General features: G+C 38.6%; 2 protein-coding genes across 7 annotated transcripts in view; one reads left to right on the forward strand and one right to left on the reverse strand.

Annotated features, from left to right (window-relative positions):
- LOC122996101 (disks large homolog 4-like) overlaps nt 1-12,628 on the reverse strand; it is a 69,067-nt gene that overhangs the window by 25,604 nt on the left and 30,835 nt on the right. For 2 of the 3 annotated variants that reach the window (XM_044371649.1, XM_044371647.1), the window contains exons 2-3: nt 10,891-11,052; nt 2,949-3,005 (exon numbers count right to left, since the gene is read on the reverse strand). In XM_044371649.1, the coding sequence (XP_044227584.1) occupies nt 2,949-3,005; nt 10,891-11,052 (219 nt within the window). The remainder of the gene's footprint in view (nt 1-2,948; nt 3,006-10,890; nt 11,053-12,628) is intronic. The other variant, XM_044371648.1, reaches the window with a different exon arrangement.
- zbtb20 (zinc finger and BTB domain containing 20) overlaps nt 1-12,628 on the forward strand; it is a 101,996-nt gene that overhangs the window by 17,458 nt on the left and 71,910 nt on the right. The window lies entirely within an intron of this gene.

The following is a 12,628-nucleotide window of genomic DNA, read 5'->3' on the forward strand; positions in this document are numbered from 1 at the left end:
TGATACGCATCCCTTTTCATTAGAAGAGACAGAGTGTAACGTAAACTGGGCGGCGGGGGTCTTCAGTAAGCTCTCTTGCCTGCCGGTTCTCTCTCCCAGCTCGTGAGGTGAAGGATAAATGGCAAATGTGTTGTGTAATGTTTTCAGCCGAAGAGCTCCAATCTGTCAAGATAAATGTAGCGTGTGCATTGTTTAAAAAACATTTTTGCCTGAGAATATTTTTGAGGCAGATTTCTGTCAGTGAATGAAAAGAGGAGAGCAGCTACAGCGCTGTGCCTCCAGGGCTGTTAGCGTGTGAGTGCACCTCATCCAAAATATCAAGAATGAATGGAATATTAAAGAGTTTTAGGGTAATTGTGGTATTTGTTCCACTTCTTCAGATTTAAAGATAGTATATCAGTATATCAATAACTGGATGCCTATTGATTTTTTTTTTTTTTTTGCCTATTGAATTATCGTTAGTTGCAGCCCTACTTTATACTCATTATCCTAGCCTTAGTTTTTTCTAACAACCCTTTTAACAACAACTTTTCTTAACTCTATAGTCGTCCAGCTCTATGCTAGGCAAACATAATGCAGAGATATAAAAAAATACATCCATGAATTTTTCAAGGAGAAAGAACATATTTCATTCATGAAGCTGGATAGACATTGTGCCTTTTTATTAGCCTTGTACATGTTCAACCATGTGACCGTTAACAATACTGACAAAAAGAGAGAAAGGCAATGTTACAATGAACAAGAGAAAAATATGGAGCCATGGATGGTTGGAAAATATACACTAAATCACGTTCTGCAGCTAAGTTTCATATCATAGCAGGCTCAGTCAAGACTACAGTTTTTGCCATAACATGTACAGTCGTAGCGGTAATTCCATTAATATTAAACAAGCTCACTGTAGTTTAACATGCATTTTTTGACAGCAGCCGTGTGGGAAATCGGGCCGTGGAACAGACGAATCCAGCCGATTGTCAGAGAGCCACATGATAGATCTCTCAGTCAATTAATTAGGCACTGTGGTCCACCTCAAACTACACGTCTAATGACACCCGAATATTAATTAAGTGGAGGGGTGACAATCATTTTAGGATAAGGGAATAAATTATGGATTTTCCTCCTTGTATAGAAATCACTATATGTTATGAATCATATACAGTGTGGTATATAAAATCAGTTATTTGGATCTGTAACGACACAGCACATCCTGTCACAACATATTATGTAGACTCATAATACTACAGCACAGTTATAATATAGAGTAGAAGAGACGGGAAGATTCATTAATATGAGCACAGATCAATATCAAAAGTTCTGAGCAGTGTGAGGCCAAAAAAAAAAAAAAAAATTCTAATTACATTATGCTCTAAGTTTAAAAAAAAAAAAGTCATTTGAAGCTAAAGCACCTCTTCACTAAATCATGTACATAACCCAAAGATCTTCCTCTTACTTTGCCAAACCATTGCAGTGCTTCCAGAGACAATCCTACCCATAAATCAATGGGGCCTGGAGTGGTACTGGCAAACCCCACACCATTAAAGCAATAAAGAGACAGACTGACGACACCACCCACACATCAATGACAACCACACGAGTACTACACCGGCTGCAAAGACACCAGCACCATAGACTTTACTGCAATGCATCTTTGAGACAGTACACACTTTACCAAACCAGTGTGGGAAATTTAACGTACGCATACGCAGACTGAGAGAACTACTCTATATGTGTGAGGGAGTGTATACAAACACATTTTTTCTGAGTGATGATGTTATGCAGAAGGGTGCAGAATGTCCCATATGTTAAAACAGTTTAATTATAAGCACACGAGCAGACAAAGAAATGATGTATCTACTTGTTCAACAACTTGTTTCTTTTCAATAAATTTGTCTTTTCCTTTTAAATCAATTCTATTCTGATTAAAAAATAATAATTCTAACTGGCTTTTTTCATTCAAACTTATAGATGTTTGGATAATAATCTGCTTGTTTGGAGGGATTGGCTAATTGCACTTTAGTATGAATTCCTCCGCCATTACATTTTTTTTTTCTTTGCCTTTGCAAGACAGACGAGATCATGAGGGCAATTCAAGAGGCTAATGCAACCTGTCTGATCATAAAAATGTTTTATTAAGAAAGCAGCACAGCCATCTTTTCAAGGTTATGAGAGTCACTCTGCACAGTCTAACACTGACACCTACAGGTTTCTGTCTGCCCTGCAAAGAGATGACATACAGTATATCTGACTGTCCATCAAACCCTCATGACACACGACACCTTCAACATATCACATTCAAGCCATAGCGAAGCTCACGTAGCGAAGCGTGTTGGGATTAGTTTCATCTTGTCTCATAGACTCATAGGTACTTTACCACTGATCTGCATGTTTCAGGAGAGTTTTTCTGTGTGTGTGTGTGTGTGTGTGTGTGTGTTTGTGCGCACACAATCCAACCTGAGAAACTGATTCACAAGAAATACAAACAAAACAAAACCATTTGCGCTTCTTTACATGTAAACAGTGGACTGATCCACAATGCATATTTTTCTGATATGCATTCATAGAAATATGAATATAACACATTATTTCAACATTATAGTTTAATGGAAGCACAATATTTCAAAGCTTTTCAGTTTCAGTCATGTGACTTCAGGCCCCAAAAATAGTCACAGAGTACAAGATGAACAAATCTGTCAGCCAAAAAAAGGTTTGAATGACAATGACTATGAACACATTGATATAATCAGAAAACAGATGACCTCATACTCTTTGGCAGTACAGATAAAATGGCGTTGAATCGGGCAGCCGGCCCGTCGCGATCAGACAGCCGAACTTCGAGTGACACCAAACCAAGCAAAAGACTGGAAATGAGGACACAAGTCTGATGGTGATGACTGATGATGATAGCGGTAACTTTAAGGGTGATAGAGCGGCACGGGTCGCTGTGCTCTTACCAGTGTGGAAACAGCGGAGGTGTACATTGGAGTGTGTCCTGTAGACATCAACACTGGCTGCAAAACAACAGAAGGGAGAGGGTAATTGTGCGGGGCATGCGGATGGGCACAAGGGAAGAACAGCGGGTACAGCTTCAGTTTCTTTTATTGATCAGAGGGGAAGATGACAGGTTCATCTATGACACTCAGTCACATTCACATCTGGGTTCACAGCAATGATCCACCAAAACCAGGTCACCAGAACTGATGCAGGACCAAGATCAGCTACTATGAATATTGATACTAAATTTTAAAATATCTGTAATAAGCTGATTCTACAAGCTTTGAATCTGATAGCTTAACTGCCTGTACTGTAATTTTATCATAATATAATAACATACATGACATGTAGAAAATCAACAGTAGTGTTCCACATAAACAGCATATAGCACAGAGTTGTATAACATCTGTACACTGACTATATTTACATGTCATTCTGTTAGATTTCATACATGAATTTAAAGACATTTGGACTATTAAACTGTTATAGAATCTTACACAAATGAGTCACTTGCTTGTATTTATTAATTGATGACATTATACACATAATAAACCACAAATTTAGAAAATTAAAATACATAACATATATATGTCCCCCTCTAACATGTATAAATCTACATATATTATATTGTACATATCCATCCTAACTCATAATATTTATGATTTATTGATATACTTTTACATGTTTTAGTTATATCCTTTGCTTCCCTGCGTTTACATATTTATACCACCCAGTATTCCGTACATAATGTTCGTAACTGCATTTCATTGTCTCAGTGTTTGTACTTTGTGCATTGACAGTAAAGTTGAATCTAATCTAATCCAATATGCTGGAGGATAAAGCTTTTTGCCCCTAGTCATTGTTATCTTATTGATATGTTAATGAAAAGCAGCTTATTCAGAATCAGTTAATCAATAAATAACAGTGTGGTCATTATGTCTGTTAAAACAGAATGGATTTGACCCTGCACAGCTAAAGCTGCTACTCTAAACAATAACAATATTGTTTATTCTGTACATAAATGATATATATGAGGTTTCCAAAATATTAAAACTTATATTATTTGCAGATGATTGAATTAAAGGCTCTAAAATGTAAAGATCTAAAGGTCGATTTAAAGGTCGACTTCAAAACGATTCAAATAATATATAGAGCAAAAAGCCAATTATTACCTGAGAGTGTCCAAAAGTTGTTTAACAAGAGAGAAAGTCAATATGATTTGCATGTTCAAAAAACAATGAATGTCAAGTATCATTGTATTCAGTCAAAGGAGTGAATTTATGGAAGAGCTGTAGTAAGGAACTGAAGACATTTGAATACTCAGTGAGCTAAAAAATTGTTTAAAAATAACTGAACAAATATGAAAAGGGATGATCAGAAACAAACACTGGCATAGAAGGACAGGGTACAGGATATGTAATTGTGTTTTTTTTTATTGTTTTGTTTTGTTTTGTCTTTATTGTTTGATGACTGATGTTACTTTCGAGGTCAAATATGACGTGTTGTTAGAAGGCATTAAAGCTGCAGCTTCAGCCTACACCTTTTTCAGACTGCAGGAATCTTTTAAGTTGTCTTATTGTGTTGTTTTCAGCCGTGGTTATCTCTAATTTTTTCTGTTATTGATTGCAGACAGAAATAAACTCCAAATTTAAAAAAAAAAAACAATACACCGTGTGCCTATGAATTCTACAAACAGCAGCAGTGCAGCATTTTCACATGTCAGGAGACGCTTTTCCTCCCACTGGAAAAGTTCAGTATTGCAGCAAAGCACATCATTAAAGTATGAATGTTGGGACAGCTGTAGTTGCTGATCCAAGTAAGAGTACCTGGGAGGTGGATTAGTGCTGATACTGGTATTTACAGACACTATCTGTGCACCTCTCTCTCCTAATATAGACATGGCCTGCTGTTAATGGCTCCTCTGGAGACACTTTGGACGGGGAGACATTTGCTCAGCGGCACATCAGCAGTAGATGCTAACAGCAGCAGAAAATAGAGCATTACTGAATTATTTAATCATCAGAGTGTGTATGTTATCTTATATGAACATAAGATTGAATGTGTTTGTAACAGAAGTCGAAACAGTTCTGGTTATTTTTCATGAGAGACTTCTTTATTTATATTTTTCTCTTTGCTCTTCTTACTGGTTTGAAGTAGACGGGGTGCTGTCGGGAAAAAGTGCTGTCATGTATGTCGCCGCTGTCGATCACATCTGATCAAACTGCACCCAAACTGTCCTGATGAAGCAGATTAACTGAGTTTTAAAGGTGTTTCATTACCTTATCTTTGATTATTGCTTCTTTAGTCATTATTATTTAATGTCATAGAGAAATACTTCAGGTTTTAAACCAGTCACAAACAGGGAGAGGGGTGGGGGGAGGGTGATTGTGTAGTGTGGAGAGGTGAAGGAGAGGCATACAACTAATAATAAGAGGTGTGAAACGATAATTGACGCAGACCAGAGTTTCCATTAGAACATACTCACCATAACACACAGTAACGAACAGGGTCACAAAACAAAAACATGTCAAGACTGAGCCCCCCCTGCATGAGGTCACCATGACACTGTGTGAGGAGGGAATAGTAGCGGAGGAGTAACACAAAGTGCAGATAAGCCAGCTACCACCACATCATCATCATCATCATCATCATCATCATCATCATAAATTACCCAGAGGATGGATAATCTGTTATACTTCATCCCTTTAGACATATCAGAATACACATGATCATGCTCATTGACGTGCGTCTGAGTGGCTAAAAAACAAAATGGCTCCCAACAGTGTTTGGTCCTCAGTCGTCCATCTGCCTGAGACTGATATTAAAACCATCATGGACGCCCTCCACTAACATATAATCTTGCAAACAACTCACTTTTGAGCATAGTGAGCCCAGACCTTGATACTTGGTAGTGCATTCAGCTCTCCGTGAAGAGGAACACACGACTTCATAAATAATGGCAGTATTCCAGAAATAGAAATAGGGCCAATCCTGGTTCCCAAAACATCGTGAACAACATCAACATGCTCGCCTTCCATGTGGTAGGAAAATATATCCTCCAGGCTGAATTTTATAATACTGTGGATATTATTATTCCTGTAATTTTAATTTCACTTACTGTACCACCACCACTTCATATACGGCATGTTGCCGTTCATAAGACAGTTTTGTATTTCACTCTTAAGTTTTGATTCAGTGTTTATCTGTTAACATTCTGAACACCATTTTTTTGCAAATATTCAAAGTCTCAGTGAGGAGGGAAGGGGACGCTCTTGTGATGCAGAACCGCTTCATGATTTTAGGTGTGTTTTTGCACAGAAGTATTACATATGTCTGGAGGGACGATGTGAAGAAAATGTTTTTGCAGCCTACTTTTTAAACCACACATTCCTCCAAACAGAAGCGCCTTTGTTGTATAAAGGCAACGAGGTGGTGAGGGAGCAACCAAACTAGAGTCTTACACTGTAGATCTTTGATCTGTAACATGTTCAAGCTGATTTTGCATTTGCTGTTTCTGTGTGTCATAGTAAAACGTTTGTAAATGAATGCACTCAGGCTAGTTACAGAGCATGTCAAACAAATCATCTATTGAAGATTAAGATATAGAGGATTCTGTTCTCCAAATGTTTCAGACTCTCACTTTGTACAAAAACGAAACACTCAAGATTCATCCAAATAAAATGCGGATATTATTGGAGCGAGTGCTGTAAATATGCGTGCAATGAGTTGTTTGACTAAATATCATAATAGCTGAGCAATAGACTGATTTATTTTCAGGCACACGGTGTCAGGAAATCCACATCAAGGAAGGAACAGTGCATATTAAATGGCCGTAAGCATTTAAACAGTAAATAATCTTCTTTATCTGTGTGTTTTCAGTACTAAATGTGGTCATATATAAGTCTTAAACTTATTTTTGCTGATAGGTGGGTAAAACAATATCAAGACTAGCGAAAGCTCCTAGGCCCTAGAGAAGCATGATAGAAAAACACATGAATAACACTGAGCTAATTCAGGGCATAAAGTCATGTTAAACAAACACCGTTGACTGATGAGTAGTCATAAAGTTGCATTACAACTTCTTCAGTTCGGCCGCCTCTCAGTGATGTTTCTGCCCCTTCCTTTATCATAGACCGCTTGTATAAAAGCAGCCGTCCAGCAAAATGCACTTTGTCCCCTGATCTCAGTGAAATGATCCATGAATCATGATAACAATGATTAAGACATGTAAGTACAGCCAGTAAAGCGATTCGGCTGTGTAGCATGTGGGGGATATCCATGCATATTAAGAAATATTCAACTTTTGATGCCTGATGAAGTCCGTCACTGAAGTGTTTGCCTCTTACAAAAACATTTTTAACAAAATTCCTATTAACAAATGATGTTAAAGTGCAAACAGTCTACAGTTATATTGCTTTTTTTTCTATGCTTGTGTCACCAACACTGCAGGTCAGGTATGCAGGAGCTTGACTTGTCGATGTAAATATCATATCCTATGTAAACCAGTAACCAGTATCCGCTAATTTCCCAGCTGTGAAAAGCCCTAACATAGGCTAAATTTGGGCATCACGGACAGGACTAAATGTCAAAAGTATACAATTTATGACTATGTACCTTGAGAGAGAACTGGCTATGGTTAGCAGTTGTGACTATTAAAGGATTGGGCTATTTCCTACTGAAGGTGCAAATGTTTTGAAACAGGTAACAAATACATAGTTAGATTTTTTTTTTTAAAAGGCTCAGTAATTTCCCAAAACAGCTGGGCACTGTTGCTCTTAGCAAACGTTACTCAAACAGCAGTGAATAGTGCATTTGTTTGGGACCATTTTTAGCTGAGGATTAATACACATTTCGTGCTGTAGTGAGTATTTACGGTAGCAGTACAGTTTATGTGGGATTGACTCAGTATTGACTTTGGTGCAGTAATGTGGCTCATGGATGAGTTTTTAATAGTTTTTGGACACAAAACTAGCACAGACGAATTCAGATTTTGGCTACTTACACAATATTTGTTGGTAGCAAACATTCATTGTTGATTTTGGTTTTTTCATGTGATTTGTCAATAAGAAAAATATAGAATATCTCCAGCCTTATCATATCCTGAAATCTATCTTGAGACCTTTTATGGATACTAACTTCTTACTTACAATGTAGTTCTTACTTGGCATGAAAAAATACTTCATCTCCTGTATGTGGACACACTGATACATTGATGGAAAAAAACAATTCCAAGACCACAAGCTTCTGGGAAATGACTGAATGAGTCATGTAATGGATCTGAAGCACCAGTGGGCTGACACCACATTCAAAATCTTCTCTTAAACAGACTTAAATGACCTCATAATGGTGAATTTTAGGGAAAGGAGCAAGTCTCCGTCCCTGTCACCATAATAAATGGTGCACCCATCATCACCCTGAATAATTACTGATCCCTTGGCATGGTGCTGGATGACAAACTCCACTGGGACAATGAGAATTAATCCAACCAAGGAGAAAGACCAGTAAGGGACAGCATACTGTCCACCCTTCATAAAAGTAAACAATATGTTCTTGAATTGTTAAACAGTACTAGTTTCTGTCATGATGACAATGTGTTGAATGAGTATTTATATTAAATACAAGACCAACTGGTCTAACATAAGCAGTAAACATTAGAGCAGGTCACACAGGACTCACATGTTCCACCCTTCTGTTGTGAACCTCCAACAGCAGACACTGACGAAACAACCACAACCAAATTATGGCCGGTGCTGGTTTCTCTCAGTATTATTCATTACTTATTGTTTATACTGAACTGAACTGTCTCCGTTTACTGACAACCCAGTAGTCAGCTGCTTATACTGGTGTTCAGTGTAAAACGTAAGACAAAAGCAACATTTAAGAAATATAAAAACAGTTTAATGTAAATCAAGTGAAATGAGAGAGTGGTTTGGATTCATGACATACATTTCTTTTTATATAAAACTCACTGAAAAGTGATGCTACAGCAGTAAGTAACCTGTACTTTAACTGTAGGTTTCAAATGGCACAGTATTACGTAAAACAGGTTGCGGCTGATTGCTGTCATACAGTGCAGTTTCATTAACCTGTATTAATGTGATATGCTGATGTGATGCTCATTTAAAAATCTGTCTCTTTGAGAGTAAGTTGTGTGCGCACTGTGTCATTAAACGAATTGTTCCTAGTAGCCACGATACCTGGAGCTGACTCTCTAATGTCACTACTCTTCACCAGTTTGACAGTGTTCCTAAACCGAGCCCCCTCTCAAGCACCCTCAAGGAGAACTCTCTACGGCTGCCGCAGCTCACGCTGAACAGGCTCTGTATGTTTTAAATAGCAGCGGTAAAGCACAATAACTCAGCCTCGTCTCTCTCTGCTCATTAAAAAAAGGAGCATTTTAATGGACATATCTGCTCCCCGGGGACTTCATGGTACTCCCATGTGGGAAATAGTGAAACACTTCCCCCCCTCAAAGCAAATAAATACAGGAACTCTTAAGTCTTAAAAGCCAGTGAGGCAGTTAAACAACATGAGTAGGCATATGAGATGGATCATTATTAAGTGGGCAATATAGCTTACACCTGCTTGCGTTTGTAGCTGCAGTATGTATTCATTAATGCACTCCAGGCAAAGTGACTGCGCTCATGTTCCTACTGATGTCAGCCGTATGCGTTCACCGCGTGACCCTCAGCTCCGGTGTTGCCTGTGTCGATGTCTCATAGGGGTTTGTTTCTCTCGATTAGATTTAGCATTTGTAAGATATCTGTCTGAGTAGAAGTTCAGTGTCTGTACTAGGAGCTGCTATAATTGTACCTTGTATTTGCACCCATAGTTCTGGATTACTTTTTCCCCTTTAAAACGTAAGCGCATGTGTCCAGTGTTAAAGCTTTATGTCACTTCATGGAAAATGATCGGTCTCATTGGATTAGAGGAGGAATCACAGACTTTTCCTCATAAATGTACGTGGTTCTGTCTCTGCGACTGCATGTGCCAATTATGCTATTTGTTGTTATAGTTTTTCCATTAAAAAATACATACATACATACATTAATATATATATATATATATATATATATATATATATTAGATCCATTACTGCTGTCACACTTTGTAATCAATTACAATAAATGGATCTCCGACCACATCCTGATGTGGTTCAGGTTATCAGATTACTAAACCCTGAAGGCACCTTGTGTCCACTTGCACTTTGATTTTCAGGCTGCTTAGCTCTGATATCAAATGACCTCATAAATATATTACATTCCCATTAAAGTGTTTATATTTAAGAATTGGTTCATTTCAAAACAACACTCCATTTAAGTTATAACATAATGTGTTGTAATATTGCAACAGTGTATGGGCTAAATTAAACTCTTACTATAAATTTAACAATCTTAGAGTTATGTCTCTGAATGAAGCAAATTAGAATGAATAAAACATTACTATCAATCTGTCTTGTGATTAATGCATTGTAAGTAATTAGGGATGTTATTGTAATGACTCATTTTGAATACTCAGTTAGTATACTTTTAGATATGTTTTGATTGGAAGAAAATATGTGGACTATGGACTTAAAAACACAGAGGGCAGTAATTATACTGAGTGGCTCACAGTGGTAACAGTGAATATGAGGTCAAAAATGATGTCACTGATGTCACACAGATTATGCTGTGATAAAGATATAATTGTGACCTACTGGTTGAGGAGTGTGTGTGTGATGCACACTGCAGTGTGTTACCGTATGTTCGCCTTTCAAGAAGATAGAGTGTGTTTTTATTCTAGCACAGTAACAGAGCTGACAGCTGAGTGTATCGTGCTGTTGTAATAGTGTTAGGTATTGATCAACAGTGTACATAAATGTGTGTGTGTGTGTGTGTGTGTGTGTGTGAGCCTGTGCCTTACCTTGACAGGAGAGATATGTGTGTGTGGTGTGTAGCCATGTATAGCCTCCATGGCAGCAAGGTTCTTGTCACTCATGTGAAGCATCTCGGCACTTTTCCCTGGAGCCAGATGTGCTGGACTGTGCTCCAAGGGGGGCGTCTCCTCATCCTGGTACCTGTACTTCTGCAGACACAAACACAGATACAGACACGGCTGTTAGTCCTAACTTCTCATGTGTAAAAAGCAGCGGAAAACAATGTCAGAGGTTGATAATGTTTATATCACAATTAGAATCTACTGTCAACCTGATTATTGTCGACTTTTCTTTTTTTCTGTCCTTAAAACATAATCGTGTAAATGACAGACTCTCGTCTCCAAGGACACAGACCATTATTTCCATCACAGATGAATCTTAAGCCAAATGTGGACAATTTATATCCACATCTTGTAAATCTCATAACATGTGTGACGCCCACGAGTGCAAAGTGAAGACATCAGAGAAACAGAGGCCTCAAAATGTCGCCATTGTACATTGATGAGCAAGGCGGTCATCCTCCACAACCACATGGAGCAACCAGAGCCATGACTCATAGCGGCTCTACTGTAGCAGATCATGCAGCTTCTTCCTAGTAACCTTACTCCCCTACCGATATCCCACACCTGGGCAACCTGCCAGCAGCCCACTGCGTTAGCCACACATGGTGGGTTTCATTCTAGGCGCGATGACACAAAATCTGCACACAGCATTTTCCATCACAAACACATCAGAAGGTGGGCAGCGTCACACTGTCCTGTATGTTAGCACTTGTGTTTTTGTTACAAATCCGTACCCGCCTAATACCCCCCCACACTCACAATATGCTCTGCTGCACTGCAGATGTGAAGCAGCTCATTCTGAAAACAGAGAAATTTGGAGGGATCATCTGAATTTTGGCTGATGGCCTGATGGCCAGCCCTGCCACTTTCTCTCTCTCTCTCTCTCCCTCTCTCTCTTTTTTTTGGAGGCAGACGGAGAGGGAGGTGCATCACCACCGAGCCCTGTCTCAGACAGGCTGCCTAGCAACCAGAGCAGAGCAGAGATTGCAGTGCCACAGTTGGGGCTGCCAGCATCATTCCTGGATCACATTACACTGAGACAGCAAGTAAGAGAAGGAGTGAAATAGAGATGAAGATAGAGGAGAAAGTGAGGGGGATGGGTAAAAATGGAAAAAAAAAAAAGTGAGCGCATCAATAAAGGAAAGCAGAAAACAGCAGCATGATGGTGGACCAGAGAGGAAATGAATAGCTGATAGCATGATTCCATAATTACAGGTTGGTAGGCAGGAAACAATTGATTTTTTCTTTATTAAGCACTGCAGTCAGGCACTGCTACATTAATGTAAACATAAGTTGTAAAATATTACCTAACTGTCTACCAGCAACTACCCATATGCAGTATAATACAGAACAGGACAACTGCTGCTTATTTAACTATTCACAGTCCCGGCTAGATCAGTAGACTCTAAAAAGTTTTATCAAATAACAAAACATTAAAACAAAACTCAAACAGAACAATTAAATTACATGAATCACAGCACAAAGTAGCCCTGAGCACTTTGGTCTCTACTGCCTCCCCCTCTTCTGCATGACAACATTCATGCTGCCATGTTGCCTTCTGTCCCACTGGTGGGGGATGTGACCGTCAATGCTTAAGCTCTCTTACAAAGTGTCCTTCTGGAGAGGGGTTTAGGTGCATTTCCTCTGACCAGTAAATTGTATG

The sequence above is a fragment of the Thunnus albacares genome, chromosome 13 (genome assembly GCF_914725855.1).
Source record: "Thunnus albacares chromosome 13, fThuAlb1.1, whole genome shotgun sequence".
NCBI classification, from domain to species: Eukaryota; Metazoa; Chordata; class Actinopteri; order Scombriformes; family Scombridae; genus Thunnus; species Thunnus albacares.